Source organism: Corylus avellana, chromosome 2 (assembly GCF_965113065.1).
Source record: "Corylus avellana chromosome 2, dhCorAvel1.hap1.2, whole genome shotgun sequence".
Classification (NCBI taxonomy): Eukaryota; Viridiplantae; Streptophyta; class Magnoliopsida; order Fagales; family Betulaceae; genus Corylus; species Corylus avellana.
In genome coordinates, this window is record NC_142491.1 from 30,336,654 (window position 1) to 30,353,701 (window position 17,048).

A 17,048-nucleotide genomic window follows, 5' to 3' on the forward strand; every position below is an offset into this window, starting at 1 on the left:
ATTAAATGTTACATGAATACGTAACAGGATATAATTTAGGTTCTGAAATTTTAAGGAAACCTAAAAATTATTTTTCAAACTCAAGGTTTGAGATTAATTTTCTGATTTCTTTATTAATGAGCTTGATGTCTTTAAATAGACAATTACAATGCAGACTAAGTAGAATAAACTATTGATAATACTTATCCCTAATATTTAAATTATACAAAGTAAAATAAACTACTCTAATGATAATACTTATCTCTAATATTTAAATTATAATCTCTAATTCTAATGTTATTTATAAAGATAGCATATTATCCTAAGGTATTTTAATCCTAAAATACCTCTATTATTAGACCGTACCCTTAACATTTCATTCCTCTTAAATGAACCTTGTCCTCAAGTTTCTACAAATTTAAAAACATCTTGAAGTAGATTTGAACTTGACGTTGTTGCACTTGGTCTCCTAGTTGAGTTGGCCTTCTTGTAACTCGGCGGCACTTGATCTCCTTGATAAGCTAGTCTTCTATATGCCTAAACTTTTGTTGGCTAATGAGGATGCCCAGATGGCTCATGCAACATTTCATTCTCTTTACACGTCTATTGTCCTCGAGAAAGACTTGTGGCAATTTCAATTGACATTCAACACTATTTATTTATTTATTTATTTTATAAGCTTTGTCTTCTTTTGTTTCGTCTTTCTTGCTCCTTTATCACGTTTTCAGCACCTGCAATTACGAACATAGAAAACAATACCTTTCACGATTAGACTGCGAACAATTCTTTTCGCCTGGGTCTTTCATTCTCTTCCTAGGTGGTTGTTCTTTCGGCTGATGCATGTTACAAGAATGGTTTTATGTGAAACAATTATTAATATTAAAATATATGATATGGTAGAATATTTTATTGTGTTTATTTTTATTTGATATTGTCTTTATTTTATTTCATATAAGAGTCTTGCTGACTCAGCCCTATTTTACATTCCAATAAAAGTTGATGACTCAGATCTAAAAAATATTGTAATAGTTTGCAAATAGGCCATTATGTTATGAATAAAGTAACCAGAAAATTAATCCAAATTTTATATTTGAAAACGTAGACCTTTTAGATTTTGAGGAAATCTAAAAATCTCTTTTCAAACTCAAAGTTTGAGATTAATTTTTTGATTTCTTTATTAATGAGCTATTTATTGATGTAGTGACAATAAAAGACTTAAGTAGAATAAACTACTGAGAATATTTATCCCTAATATTTAAATTATACAGTAAAATAAACTACTTTAATGATAATAATTATCTCTAATATTTAAATTATAATCCCTAATTTTAATGTTATTTATAAAGATAACATATTATGCTGAGGTATTTTAATCCTAAAATACCTCTATTATTAGATATTTAGACCCCTAACAAAATCATCTTAAAAAGAAGGGTTAAAAAACAGAGAAGACTAATATGGGACAAAGAGAAAATCTTTTAACTCAATTTCAGACACCTAAAATGAAAGCCTGAAATTAATAAGAGGCCTCGTGTTAAACCCTTCAAAAAAAAAAAAAAAAAAAACAGAGGAGATCGGGGAGCTGCTAGAGGCGAGGGTTAAAGCGTAAATTTACGGAGGTGGGATATAAAAGTCTTTTTCTTTTTGTGAGAGCTATATAAAGGTCTCAAGCCAAAATTCGCTCACAAAATTCTCAGACTAGCCGTTGCCTCTCTGCGTGAAACCCTAAGCCATTCTCTTCAATCGCAAGAGCCAACGATTCATCTCCCTCCGCCGCGTTCGTCAACAGCGGAATCAGCGGCCTCCGTATCATCTCGGAGCCCAGAGATCCAATTGCTTCCATCCCTCTGGTGCGCACCCTATCCTTCCTCCCTCCCCCCTAGTCCTAGGGTTTCTATTCCTTTTTCACCGCTAGGGTTTGTATCATGTCCGATGCGTCTCTAAAATCCTTGGATCGTTTTCAGGTATCCTCTTGGAAGTCGATTGACACGGAATAATGAAGAGATCTAGAAAGGAGGAGGATGATGAGTACTCGCTCCTCTGGGGAGAGATGTCATGGTGTAGGGGACCAATGATCGGCCAGGGAGCATTTGGGTCCGTATACAGAGCGGAACTGAAGAAACCCAGAGCTTTTGGATCGGTTGTGGCTGTGAAATCTGTGAAATCGGCAGATCCGATAAATTCGAAATCGCTTATGTGGGAAAACACGGTTCTTGATGCTCTCCAAGGGTGTCCTCATGTTATTCAGACATTTGGATCAGACACAACAGAAACGACCAATGGGATTGTGCTTTATAACGTCCTCTTGGAATTTGCTTCGGGAGGAAGCCTTGCCGATTTAATCGTTGAATCAGGCTTTCATGGGTTGTCTGAAGGCGTTGTCAGAAAGCACACCAAGTCTTTACTTGTGGGGTTGAAACACATTCATGCTCGTGGCTTCGTTCACTGTGACTTGAAGCCTGATAATGTTCTTTTAGTGGCTACTGCTGATGGGTTTGAGGTGAAAATTGCCGATTTTGGATTGGCAAAACGAGCTTACACTAGTTGTGAGACTCCATCTTGGAGAGGGACTGCCTGGTATATAGCACCAGAATGTGTAATTTATGGGGTGCAAGAGGCCTTCTCTGATATATGGGCTCTTGGATGCACCGTGCTTGTCATGCTCACTGGAAAAGTACCGTGGTCCATAACTGGTTCGAAGGAGTATGAAAGTCTTATGTCTCAAATTGGGTCTGGATCTGTGCCTGACATTCCGGACCAGATATCAAAAGCAGCGCAGGATTTCTTGAGGTGCTGTTTTGAATTAAATCCGATGGAGAGAATGACTGCTGATGCGCTGTTAGATCACCCATTTCTGGTGGGATTAGATGAGACAGATTCTTCTTCACATCTTCAACTATCAAAAGAAGAAGCTGCAAATGCTAAGAGGATTAACCGCAGTCCCTCATATTTTCCTTTCGGGAGTAGGTTCATACACTTTCCTTTTGGGCGTAGCTTCATACCCTTATCGGAGGCAGAGGTTCCAGAGATTCAAGCTGAAAATACAAAGGCGGTCACATCTTTCCCATTTGGGTGTAGTTTCATTCCCCTACCAGATTCTTCATCAGAAGAGGGAGAGGAGGAGGTGATCCAAGAGCCTGCTGATTCTTCTGCTGAGCAAATTAACTGGAGTGCAATTTTCCCAAAACCACTCATCCGCTCAAGGCCTTTAGCTTGTTGGCAACATCCCTTTACTTTCACAACTTGTGCCGGGGCTTAGGGATTGAAATTAGTTTTGATCAAATTTTGTATAGGCAACAACAATAGCATATGACACCTCGTTTCTGAGATAGTTTACTTGTAAATCGGATTATGTTATGTACATTGTATTCATTTTTTCCACTATATAATATGCTTGCAGCATTTGTTCAACTTCATAGTTTGCCTTAATTTGAGTGAACCATTGTGCAATGTTTTTATTTTTATCATTTTCTTGTACACATAGTATGAGCTTGAGGCTGCTTATTGGCTGGATACAAGCATTGTTAGGAGGAAGCAGCATTGAGGTGCTTTCCTTAGAAACAAACAGCCTCTATGAGCCCCTGCTTTCTTTAATGGTCTCATTCACTCCCTTGTGCTGTGACTTTGGTTTTGGCAGGAATGGCCTCTGCCTCTCCTAGAGCTCTGTTAATCTGCTACTTATCTTTCTTTAAGTGCTAGCCATAGATTGCATAGATTTTCCACCAATCTCTACTTTTTTGGTACTTGATTAAAGATTATTCATGATCCTGTCTTAAATTTCTAAGGTAGCAGATATTGAAACTAATCTTAAGTCCATTTGTTAACTTCTTTTATTGTAATTACTAATCAGTAAATAATAATAGCATGATGAAATATTCATAATTGATACTCGGTTCATTTATGCATCTACTTTCATAATTCACTTATGCTCTGTTGGGGTGTTGAGCCAAATCAATCAACTGGCTTCTTCTGTTTCTTAATTGTTTCCATTGAACCAAAAGTTTCTAGAGAGTTATGATCTTCCTCCCCAAGAAGATACCACCTTAACCAAGAAAAAGAAATCATCATTAATGGGTTGCTTTCTATATGAGTGTGAGGATATTTTAATTTATTGAACATAGCTCAGTGTTCAACCCAAATTTAACTATGACCAGTATGGAAAATTGGTGGCCGGTGAACTGTTCTGATTTGAACATCCTAGAGAGTTGCAGAAAAAAAATTTTAGATAAATTTTATTCAAATTTTAAATTTGTATATTACCTTTCTGTTTGGAAGGATTTAGGTTGAAAGCCTATTTCTTTTATGTGAACTGCTAGTTGATGAACTTTAAGGAACCACAAAAAGTGGATTGCTTAATCTTAATTTTTTTTTAAAAAAAAATTTTAAAATTTTTTAATTTTAATTTTAATTTTAATTTTGTGTGTGTGTGTGGGGGGTGGGGGGAATTAGGGATGGCCATTGCAGAACTTCATTTATTTCCACCAGTGAGAAAATTGCAACGAAATTTCGTCATTTGATTGTGGCTCTTTTGCTTTATATTCTTAAATGTTATAGAATTCGACCTAAAAGCCAATATGTTTTCTTGACATTATCTGAATTGAATAGATAATTTAAATGTTCAGAAGGTAAGAACTTTATATTCTTCTGAAGAATTCCAAAGTTAAAACTAGAAAAGAAATTTCTTTCCCAATTTATAGTTGACATGTGGCAATGAATAATATTAAAAATTATTAAATTATTAAATATTAAAAAACTATAAAAAAAAAAAAACTAATAACTAAAAATATTTTAAAAAATTATTATTATTATTATTATTTTTTTAAAAAAATACAACAAAGTGGTGGCTGTCCATCTCATTTTGGCCAAGGGACCACCTCCCATTGATAGTCTTGGAGAGTGTTTTTGAGGTGACAGAAATCACCCCCAAAATAGTTTTTGAGGGTGGCCGAAACTACTATTATAGACTTTGAGGATAGCTCGGCCACCCCGGTATGGCCAGGGTATAGTGTTGCATATTGGATTAGACTTTGGTTAGTTTGTTGTTTATACCGAAGTATCTCATGAAATTTTGCACAAAAAAATTTCTCTGTCCAGAATTTTGAAATAGTTCTTGGTTTCCCTAGCTAGCCACGGACCTAGAAAATAATATAAAATTATTAGAGGCAAGGCAAGTGAAAATCATTACAAATAAATGTCTTCTTATGCCAACATAATGAACGTGCTTATTTTGATTCTGCTGATTGGGCTTTGGGAAAAGTACTAATTTTGACTGCTAATTCTAAATTTTGATCACATTTTAAAATAAATAAATAAATAAATAAAATTGTTTCATTGAGAAATTATACATAAGACTATTCGACTATAATTTTGAAAATTAAGTTGGAAGAGTCATATAATGGTGGGATTGATAATTTATGTTGAAGTTTTTGAAGGGTTTTAGTTAGTTTATAATGATTTTGGCTGTTATGGAATGAAAAATGACCAAGGAGTACTTTGTGGTTCGAGCATTGAAACAATGGCGAATCTAAGAATTCGTATTAAGAAGGGCGGAGCTAAAATAATCATTTTTTAAAATTTTTTGGAGGGGCGGGAGAATGAGGAGTAGTGGTTTGGGTCAAGAAAACTCAAAAAAATACCCTTAAAAAAAAAATTCCCTTTATATCCACCACTGCATTGAAATAGAAAGCCGAATTCACAAGCATTAATTCAGTAAGTTCAATCTATAGGAATCATAAATAAATTTTAACTATAATTTTAAAGGTTGAACAACAATTTTATCAAACGCTAACTGTGTTTTTAAAAAACAAGTTTTTATTTGCTTCAATTTAAAATCAGTATTAAAAAAAAAAAAAAAAAAGTTGCACATTTAAAAACCATTACACCAAACGAACCCAGTCAAAATATACTGTTTGTAAAATGAGTTTATGAGAAAGTTCAAGCTTTTAAAGGGTTTTTGTTAGTTTGTAATGATGGTTTGCTTTTTTGGATGTTGTGGAATGAAAAAGGACGAAGGAGTTTGTGGTTCTAGCATTGAAACAATACAGCCCAATTCACAAGCATTGATTCAGTAAGTTCAATTTGGAGGAATCACAAATAAATTTTAACTATGATTTCAAAGGTTGAACAAACGCTAATTAGGTTTTTAAAAATTATGAGAAACTTCATTTTAAATCCTTGAAACTACTGCGCATTTTGAGAAGACTTCCTCAAAGTTCAAAGACTCTTAATTTGAACTCTTCAACTTTCAATTGCAATCAATTTAAACCACTCCGTTAGTTTTTAAACGTTAAAAGTAATACAATGACGTTTATACCCCTGACTTTTTTTAAAAATTTCAAATTTACCCACAATTTCAAATTAAAAAAAAAAAAAAAACAAAACAAAAAACAAAAAACAAAAAAGTCCAAGGTGACCCTACCTTGTGACCCGTGGGTCAAGCCAAACCCACGCGAGTCTGGCCATGGCCCATGTTTGGTCTCGACTAGAGACCCACGCTGGGTCACGGTTTTGACCCGTGGGTTAGCAGGTCATGACCCACGTGGGTCTTCTGACCCTTGCTGAGTCCTAGTCATGGGTCAGCAGACCCCCGTTAACCCAAGTGTGGGTTAGCAGACCCACACTGGGTTACTTATTTCATTTTTAATTGTGACAATTAATGATTTTTAATTGTGTTTTTAAAAATTATGTTTACATTTTAAAATTGCTACTTTTTTCTTTTCTTTTTTTTTTTAAAAAAGGTTGCACATTTGAAAACCGTTCACCAAACAGACCCTTATTGAAAACACACTCTTTGTCAAATGACTTTATGAGAAAGTTAGTCCAATGTTAAGAATCCATAAAATAAATAATAAATAAATAAATAAATAAATAAAAATTAACACATGAAATATTTAATTAAAGTAAAAGATGAATTTTGTTTAAAAAGAAAAATTAAAGTAAAAGATGAATTTAATCAACTCCAAAAGAAAAGGACAACACAGACAGCAAAAACTCCATCTCCGCATCACAATTATGATCAAGCACGTGACTCCATATATCCTCTCAAACTACCACCCAATTAACAATGTTTCCCCAAACTTTTAATTGTGACAATGTTCACTTCCAAACTACCAAAAATTGTCAATGTTCCCCCAATAACAAAATTACCCTTGGTGAAATGAAAACAAAAATACTAAAACTTCTAGAAAAAACATAAAATTAACCAAAAAAAAAAAATCGAAATGGTGGCCAAATTAAAAAAAAAAAAAAAAAAAAAAGAAGAAAGAATCATTTTTCTAAGAAAAAAATAAAAAATTTTGGATTTTTTTTTTTTATAAAAATTGTTTTTTTTTTAATTTTTGTTTTATAATTTTTTTGAAGTAAAATTTTCCGCTTTAAAAAAATTTCGTTTTAAAAAACATATTTTTAAATTAAATTTTTTTCCTTTTTTAAAGAATTATTATTATTATTATTATTATTATTTTAAATTTATAGGAGTAATTTTGTCTTATTGAGAAATCTATAAGAGCATTTTTATCTTTTTGCTACTTTTAGGAGGCGCATTGACAATGTTTTAGTAGTTTGAGAGAGACATTGTTACAATTGAAAGTTTGAGGGAACATTATCAATTGAGTGGTAGTTTAAGGGGGATTTGTGGACTTTACCAAAAAAAAAAAAAAAGTTACACATTTGAAAACCGTTCACCAAACAGACCCTTAGTCAAAACACACTCTTTGTAAAATGAGTTTACGAGAAAGTTGGTCCAATGTTAAGAATCATAGTTACCATAAAAAAAAAAAATAATAATAACTTTACACATGAAATATTTAATTCGAATTTATAGGGGTACTTTTGTCTTATTGAGAAATTTATAGGGGTATTTTTACCTTTTTTGTTAGCATTTGGGAGGACACTGTGAATTAGGTGGTAGTTTGAAGGGGGTATGTGGACTTTACCATCTTTTTTTTTTTTAGTTTTTGTTTTTGTTTTTTTTTAATTATTTTAATTTTACTAAGGGTCTTTTCGTCATTAGGGGGGACATTGACAATTTTTGGTAATTTGAGTGGAACATTGTCACAATTGAAAGTTTTTTTTTTTTGGGGGGGGGGGGGGGGGAGAGGGGGGGAGGACATTGTCAATTTGATGGTAGTTTGAAGGGGAACATTGTCATTAGTTTACGTGGTTAGCCTAAACTACAAACCGCTCATTGTGGTATAAAAAATAATTTAGAAGTCCTCGAGGTAGGCCAAAATAACAATTTAGTCCTTACACTCAAATTCCGTCAAAACACTTAACGAATTCTATTAGCGTGCCACATCAGTACCAATAAAATAATGACAAGTGTAAATTTTCCAAACCAAAAAGGAGACAATGTGAAATGATTTTAATGCAATGCACTCCGACTTGCAACACGCTCATTGTGCTTTATCAAAAAATTGATAAGAGAGATTGCTTTCACGTAATACTTTAGCATTGAAAAGAAAGTTCCGACCTTACATTGGCTTCTAGGCCTTTTTTTTTTATAAAAAAAACTATATATTGAGTGAAATCATATTAGAAAGAAAGGTTAAAAAAGCAGAGAAGAATAATATGGGACAACGAGAAAATAAATGAAAATGAAAATTCTTTCAACACAATTTCAGACAACCTAAAAGTAAAGCCTGAAATTAATAAGAGGCGATGGTGTTAAACCCTTAAAAAAAAAAAAAAAAAAAAAAAAAAAAAAAAAAAAAAAGCGGGTAGCGGCTGGAGCCGAGGGTTAAAGCGTAAATTTAAGCAAGTGGGATATAAAAGTCTTTTTATTTTTGTGTGCGCTACATAAAAGTCTCAAGCCAAAATTCGCTCACAAAATTCTCAGACTAGCCGTTACCTCTCTGCGTGAAACCCTAAGCCATTCTCTTCAATCACAAGAGCCAACTATTCATCTCCCTCCGCCGCGTTCGTCGACAGCGGAATCAGCGGCCTCCATATCATCGTGGAGCCTAGAGATCCAATTGCTTCTATTCCTCTGGTGCACACCCTATCCTTCCTCCCTCCCCCCTTAGTCCTAGGGTTTCTATTCCTTTTTCACCGCTAGGGTTTTTATCATGTCCGATGCGTCTCTAAATTCCTTGGATCGTTTTCAGGTATCCTCTTGGAAGTCGATTGACAAGGAATAATGAAGAGACCTAGAGAGGAGGAGGATGATGAGTACTCGCTCCTCTATGGAACTCTGCCGTGGTGTAGAGGTCCGATGATCGGCCGAGGAACTTTTGGGTCGGTATACAGAGCAGATCTGAAGAAACCCAGAGCTTTTGGGTCGGTTGTGGCTGTGAAATCGGCAGATCCCTTGAAAGGGGATTCGCTTATGTGGGAAAAGACGGTTCTTGATGCACTCCAAGGCTGTCCTCATGTTATTCAGACATTTGGAGCAGACACGACAAAACCCAGGAATAGTGTTGTGCTTTACAACGTCCTGTTGGAATTTGCTTCGGGAGGAAGCCTTTTCGATTTAATCGTAAAATCAGGTGGTGGGTTGTCTGAGAGCGATGTCAGGAAGCACACCAAGTCTATGCTTGTGGGGTTGAAACACATTCATGATCGTGGCTTCGTTCACTGTGATTTGAAGCCTGATAATGTTCTTTTAGTGCCTACTGCTGATGCTGATGGGTTTGAGGTGAAAATTGCTGATTTTGGATTGGCAAAGAGAGCTTACACTAGTTGTGAGACGCCATCTTTGAGAGGAACGCCATTGTATTTAGCACCAGAATGTGTAATTTACGGGGTACAAGAGGCTTTCTCTGATATATGGGCTCTTGGATGCACCGTGCTTGAAATGCTGACTGGAAAACTACCATGGCCTACCATGTCTGGTTCTGAGGAGTATGAAGATCTTATCTCTCAAATTGGGTCTGGATCTGTGCCAAACATTCCGGACAAGATATCAAAAGCAGCGCAGGATTTCTTGAGGTGCTGTTTTGAATTAAATCACATGGATAGAATGACGGCTGATGTGCTGTTAGATCACCCGTTTCTGGTGGGATTAGATGACACAGATTCTTCTTCACATGTTCAACTATCAAAAGAAGCTGCTGCAAATGCTAAGAGGATTAAGCGCAATCCCTCATACTCATATTTTCCTTTTGGGCGTAGCTTCATACACTTTCCTTCCGGGCATAGCTTCATACACTTATCGGAGGCAGGGGTTCCAGAGGCAGAGGTTCCAGAGTGTAGTTTCATACCCCTACCAGATTCTTCATCAGAAGAGGGAGAGGAGGAGGAGATCCGAGAGCCTGCTGATTCTTCTGCTGAGCAAATTAACTGGAGTGCAATTTTCCCAAAACCACTCATCCGCTCAAGGCCTTTAGCTAATTGGCAACATCCCTTTACTTTCACAGCTTGTGCCGGGGCTTAGGGATTGAAATTAGTTTTGATCAAATTTTGTATAGGCAACAACAATAGCATATAACACCTCATTTCTTAGAGAGGTTACTTGTAAATCGGATTATGTTATGTACATTGTAGGCATTCTTTCCACTAAATAATATAATATGCTTGCAGCATTTGTTCCACTTCATAGTTTGCCTTAATTCGAGTGAACCATTGTGCAATGTTTTTACTTTATTTTTTATCATTTCCTTGAGCCTGCATATTGGCTGGATACTGGCATTGTTAGGCCTCTGCCTCCCCTAGACTGTTAATATGATCCATCGATCGGCTTTATTAATCTGCTACTCATCTTTCTTTTAAGTGCCATAGATTTCATGGATTTTGCACCAATCAAGCATTAAAACAATCTCTTCTTTTTTGATGCTTAATTAAAGATTATTCTAAGGTAGCTGCAGATGTGGAAACTAGTCTTAAGTCCATTTGTTAACTTCTTTTAATCAGTAAACAATAGCATGAGCAAACATTCATAATTGATAGTCTGTTCATTTATGCTTTGTTGGGGATGTTATGGTGCTTTGTATAGTGGAGCAGACTGTTGAGCCAAATCTGTCAATTGCCTTCTTCTTTTTCTTAATTGTTCCCATTGAGCCAAAAGTTGATTTTTGTTTTCATTTATCTATTTTTTTTTTTCTTTCATTTCATAAGCAGAAGTAGGTTTTGACTAAAAAGTTAGAAAACCTTCTAAACTCTCTCTTTCTCTTTTAACACACAGACACACACCAACTCATTAATGGATTACATTTCTCTTTTTTGGAGAGTTATGATCTTCCTTCCCAAGAAGATACCACCTTAACAGAGAAAAATAAATCATCATTAATGGGTACTTTCTATTTGAGTGTGAGGATATTTTAATTTATTGAACATAGCTTGGTATTCAACCCAAATTTAATTATGACCGGTATGAAAAATGGATATTAGCACTTTCATATTCGTGGCCAGTGAACTATTTTGTTTTGAACAGCCGAGAGAGCTGCAGAAGACAATTTGAAATCTGTTTATTACCTTTTTGTTTGAAAGGATTTAGGTACTTTTTCTTTACTAATCACTGAACTATAGGATGAGCAAATGTTCGTAATTGATCCTTTGTTTATTTATACTTCTACTTTCTATGACATTAGTTAATCTATTGAATCCCTGATAAGTTTGTTTATGCATTAGTGGTCTCAAATGTCAGGGTAGCTCTGTTGGGATGTTATAGTGCAGTCTGTTGAACCAAATTAGTCGGTACAAGAAACTTGTTGAAGATGATACATATATAACCTATGCTTAATATTATGAACATGATTTATCCTTAAAGATAGAATATCCAATACACCAACAGTCACCTCAAACCTTAAAGAGGTTTAAATTGTCAGAGGCTGTTGTTAGCAGATGAAATTCATGACAGGCAAGTTTTATCACTGATTTATATACAGGCTTTGAAATATATAGGGTCACCTTGGAAGGAAGGGTCACTTTAGCTTTCTATCTTGCACAACTAATACAATATTGTTGTTTCACGAATTGATATTATTTTCCATGCAATCGTATTAATTACTGGGCATCTCAATGGTTTCATGAGGAAAAGGATCCACTCCATTTCAAAATTCCTCAATTTCCTCCATTTAGTGTATTTTAAAGGGTATTGTATTTAATGCATTACCAGGATCCGTTTCCGTTTCGGAAAAGGATTCTCTCCATTTAAAAATTCCTCAATTTCTTCAATTTAGTGTATTTTGAAAGGTATTGCATTTAATGCATTACCATCATTAAAATTTTTAGACAACACTACCCTTCAAAATGCACTAAATGGAGGAAATTGATGGATTTTGAAATGTTTTAGGTTTTGGGTTTCATGAGGAAATGGAGGGATTCATATTTTCCATGCAATCGTATTAATTACTGGGCATCTCAAAACTTTAGCGTTTTGAAGGCATTATTTAATATCTGTCCGCTTTTCATGCAATCGTATTATTTAAAAGAATTAGCTCGTCTTCTGTTCATTTAAATTTCCAAGCTTTTTAAAATGATATTGGGATTATAACTTTATCACCAAAATTTCCTTAATATTATTATGGGGAAAGTCCACATACCTCCTCAAACTACCATATAATTGACAATGTCTCCCCAAACTTTTAATTGTAATAATTTCCTCATAAACTACCAAAAATTGTCAATGTTATTAAAAAATTTCTGTGTTTTTTTTTTGGTTATAAAAAGAATATTTTTTTTATAACTTTTTAAAATAAAAATTTCTGTTACAAAAAAAATTAACAATTTTTGTTTAAGAAAATAAAAATTTTCGTTTCTAATTTTTTTTTTTTTTTTTTTAAAAATGTTTCTTTTAAATAAAAATTTATGTTTAAAGAAAAAATCGTTTTTAAAAAAATTCGTTTTAAAAAAATTCGTTTATAAAAAATAAAATAAAATTTTTCGTTTAAAAAATAATTTTTTTTTTTAAAAAAAATCTTTCTTTTAAAATTAAAAATTCATTTTTTTTTTTTGAATTTTTTGAATTTATATGGGTATTTCTGTTTTATTGAAAAATACATAGGGGCATTTTTATCTTTTTGCTAGCATTAGAAGGGACATTAACAATATTTTGGTAGTTTGAGGGGGATATTGTCACAATTGAAGTTTGAGGGGTACATTGTCAATTGAGTTGTAGTTTGAGGAGAGTATATGAACTTTATCCTATTATTAACAAAAAACTGAATTAGATTTTTTATTTTTTGTAAAAATAAAAAAACCTAAAATGACAAATTTTCTAACTTACCAAAATATTGATTACGGGTAGTCACATAATTAACATTTTACATGATCATCTTATTTTTTATTTATTTATTTTTTTAACACGCCCACACAAGGGAAGGAGAGGGGGATTCGACATGATCATCTTATTATTGACTAATTATACCACATTTTTAAAAGCGATAAATATTAATATGACAACTTTAATTGGAAACAATAATAATGATTTAAAGAATTATGTATAATAAAATAGTATAGAAATTTTAGAGTATCCTCGTCTCGTCTCCGGTTGAAATTGATCAAAATATCGTGGGTTGAACCTGAAAGAACGGAGAAGGTTTCTTAACAGGGGCCCACCATGAGATTTGGACCAACCAGCATGGGCTGTCGTGTTGTTATTCCCACCACCACCACCAGGGCCGATGCCAACTGTGCTCAATGATTTGGCTAACATGCGCACCCCCACACGACAAGTGTTATTTGTGTTTCGGATTATTAATAATTTCAACAATTTTATTATTGGGATTATTAATAATTTGGATAATAAATATGATAAAAAAAAAAAAAAAATTATAAGACTTATTTTATGTTAGCTAAAGCTGCTCTCTTTACAAGGAAAACGACGCCGTCTTCTCTCTGTCCCTTGGAGCTGCCGACACACCAACCATTTGGTCGATTTGTCGCATTGTAGGAGTAAATATGAAATATGACAGTTTGGAAAATGGAAATATTGGGATTCACGTACCAACTTAAAATATTAGGAAAGATTTGTTATCTCGTTATTATTGGGAGTAGTTGGAAGTTAATAACATTGACCATGATATACGATCCTTAGCATATATACATAGGGAATATCTTCTATTCAGTCGTTGTACAAAACATGAGTTTTCTGTTCTCCAATAGAAGAAAGACACCTCAGTTAAAGCATGTATTATTTGTAAATTCCATTTTACAAATAATGTAAAGGACCTGGCACCTGAGTAAGTATGCTGCTCCACTTAACAATAATAATAATAATAATAATAAGGGTAAACTTTACTTTAAATTCATGAATTACCATATATTTTGAAAAGAACTCCCAAATTTTAAAAACTTTTTTTTTTTTTTTTTTTTTTTTTTTGAACTTTCAATTTGATGCAAAGTACCCCTCCGTCAATTTTTAAACATTAAAAGTCATAAAATGACCATTATGCCCATGATTTTTTTAGAAAATGGTCTTTTTCTTCATAATAATGACCATTTTTTAAAAAATATTTTTTTGGAATAAATAAATAATTTAGGCCAACTACAGTGACTAATTTAGGCCAACTACAATGACTATTCATGTCGTATTGAAGTAAAATTAAAGGTACAGTTCTTGAGATATTTCAAAAAATAATAATTTAGTCCCTGGAGTCAAATTCTATTAAAAAAAATGTTTTTATTCGCCTATTGATTTTACTTTAATACGACATGAAGCAATTTTTAATTTAGGCCCACTATAGTGACTAATTATTTTTTTATTCCAAAAAAAACTCTTTTTTTTTTTTTTTTACAATTATTTTATTATTTTATTTGTTAAAAGAATATGGGTATTATAGGAATATAAAAAAATAAGTGGCATTTTCGATACATTTGGGTAGTTTGGGGGGGCTATTTTTAGTACATTTTGAATATTGAGGAGATATAGTGCAAACAACTGGTATAGGGGTTTTTTATATTTTTCAATTCCTTAGAAATTATAGACAATGCAGAACGGGAGTAGCCAAAATGATTGATCCTGAGATATTGTGTTGGAAGAAATTTGTTTAATCCAGTCTATTTAAGTGACATCAATTTTTAGAGTACATGATTCTCATACGCATTCTAAAAATGCATGTTAGAATCACATTCTCTATGAATACGTGTCACATACTCTAAAAATAAATGTTAGTTTGATAAATTTCTTTAACCTAATTTGAAGGAGAATTTTGTCCAATATATATATTGCGTGTGTCTAATCGATTTTGATAGTCTTATATATTTTCATTTATACTGATTAGAGACCTCTTTGGGTCTATTAATCATGTTCATATGAGAAAAAATACTTGCTGTGGACCTGCTGAATAAAACTCCTATCCAATCATACAGAGAAATTTCTGGCCCCCATACTCTGGGTGTGCCATGGGAATATTTCCATATTAATGGAATGCATGCATTAATAACCTATGATGATCTTAGTAAACAGGCAGTGGCAATAGATCTATAAATTGTAAGGGTAAGAATTTTCTGAATATTGCTTGAACTTGAGTCAAATAATTTAGGACAAATTTCACTTAAACTTTCATCGCTTTTACAATCTCTTCTCAATGTTCAAAAACTCTCAATTTAGTGTATCGACCTTTACAAAATTTATAGTCTCACCCATGCATTTATTTTCTGTTAAATCCTTACTAAGGGGTGAGAAATTCTCAAAATACCCATGTATTTGCCCCCTTTTTTTTTTTTTTTTTTTTTTTTTAAAAAAAGATAATTGTAATTTAAGGATAATTTTGTAATTTCATAAGTTTACAAGGATATAATGGTCATTTCAGCATTTTCTGTCTAATTTAACTCCAAACTCTAACGGAAAAAAGTTAATTTTTACCAATAATGGCGTAACATGTATAGGGGAAAAGTTTTATCTGTTTTCTAATTAGAGAAAGGTATTTAGTTTCATCTTTCACTTTCATCTTCTTTTTATTAAATTCCATATCTATATACATATGGAATTTCATAATTCTAGCCCTTATCAAAAACATGATGTCATGGCAAACATTAATATTATTCTTTGCAGTGTTTATCATTATCAATGCATTTGTATTTGAATTTCTACTTTGGTTATTTAAGGATCCAATTCATGAATAAAAGGGCATGCCAAGTTTAATTCTCAAACTCTTAGTTTGATTTGAAGGAGCCCATATTTAACTTAGGACACAGTTTTTTTTCAAACTCAATTGAAAAAATTTCCCCAAATCTATTTTATAAAAATGACATATGTCCTTTACGTGTGAGAAGCACATGTTTTTTTTTTTTTTTTTTTTTTTTTTTTAATTACAAGGACAAAGTTAGAATAAATTTTATTCAAAAAACATGTGTTTCTCACATGCTATTTAAAAAGCATGTATTTCTCAAATGAAAAGTAAAGCATATCATTTTTATAGAATAGATTGAAAAAAATTTCTCCAACATAATTTGGAGAAAAACTATGTCCTTAACCTTCCCTATTTTATTTGTTGAATCGTTATGCAATTGAAAAATTGACTATGTAACAATTGGCATCAAAGCCAGATTGCCCATCACCAACAAGTTCTAGGCATGTTGAACTTTCAAATTGATTGTTTAGAGCTAAATGTGACGTCACATGTTTGAAACTACAAGGTGTGAACAGGTTGATAAAGTGACATACATGGTGTGAACAGGTTGATAAAGTGACATCAACCGTATAAGGGTAAGATACGAGTATGATGATATGAAAGAAATATGAAATAATGTGATGAAATAAAGTTATGGTTTTAAAGTACATGAAATGTGCAAAGATGTTATTTTTTAAATACCTCAAAAGTGAAATTGTCATGAAACCATGCCTCGTTTTATGAATTTGTTACATTACATTTTCCACCAGATATTTTCTCAATTGTTTGTGAAAACCTTCTAAAAAGGCATGGTATTATGAAGTCATTTTGAGTCTATCAAGGGCTTATTTTCATGTAATGTTCACTTACTAAGTCGTGGACTTACGCAGTTGCTACTATTTTTCACCTATGAAATACCTTGATGTTTTGCAATTTAGCATATTTTAAATCAAGTTAGAGTTATTCTTAATTAAATCTAGGGGCATTACAGGCAACTTTCAGCAGTGGTCCTGTGAACTCCGCCAGCTTCTGAAGGTGGTTCAGCAACCTCCGACTATTAAGGACAAGCTCAAACTCAAA

At 33.0% G+C, this 17,048-nt stretch overlaps 2 protein-coding genes across 2 annotated transcripts; both read left to right on the forward strand.

The window, feature by feature from the left end:
- The first annotated feature begins 1,683 nt into the window (after positions 1 to 1,683).
- LOC132167817 (mitogen-activated protein kinase kinase kinase 20-like) lies at positions 1,684 to 3,272 on the forward strand. The gene is made up of 2 exons (XM_059578846.2): positions 1,684 to 1,829; positions 1,944 to 3,272. The coding sequence occupies exon 2, from the start codon at positions 1,976 to 1,978 to the stop codon at positions 3,236 to 3,238; it is 1,263 nt and encodes a 420-aa protein (XP_059434829.2). The 5' UTR covers positions 1,684 to 1,829; positions 1,944 to 1,975; the 3' UTR covers positions 3,239 to 3,272.
- A 5,537-nt stretch (positions 3,273 to 8,809) lies between these two features.
- LOC132167449 (mitogen-activated protein kinase kinase kinase 20-like) lies at positions 8,810 to 10,488 on the forward strand. Its single transcript, XM_059578433.2, has 2 exons — positions 8,810 to 8,968; positions 9,084 to 10,488. The coding sequence occupies exon 2, from the start codon at positions 9,116 to 9,118 to the stop codon at positions 10,349 to 10,351; it is 1,236 nt and encodes a 411-aa protein (XP_059434416.2). The 5' UTR covers positions 8,810 to 8,968; positions 9,084 to 9,115; the 3' UTR covers positions 10,352 to 10,488.
- Positions 10,489 to 17,048: the final 6,560 nt, after the last annotated feature.

Coding starts and splice junctions, on each gene's coding strand:
- LOC132167817 (XM_059578846.2), top strand. CDS start 1,976: ATGAAGAGATCTAGAAAGGAGGAGGATGATGAGTACTCGCTCCTCTGG.
- LOC132167449 (XM_059578433.2), top strand. CDS start 9,116: ATGAAGAGACCTAGAGAGGAGGAGGATGATGAGTACTCGCTCCTCTAT.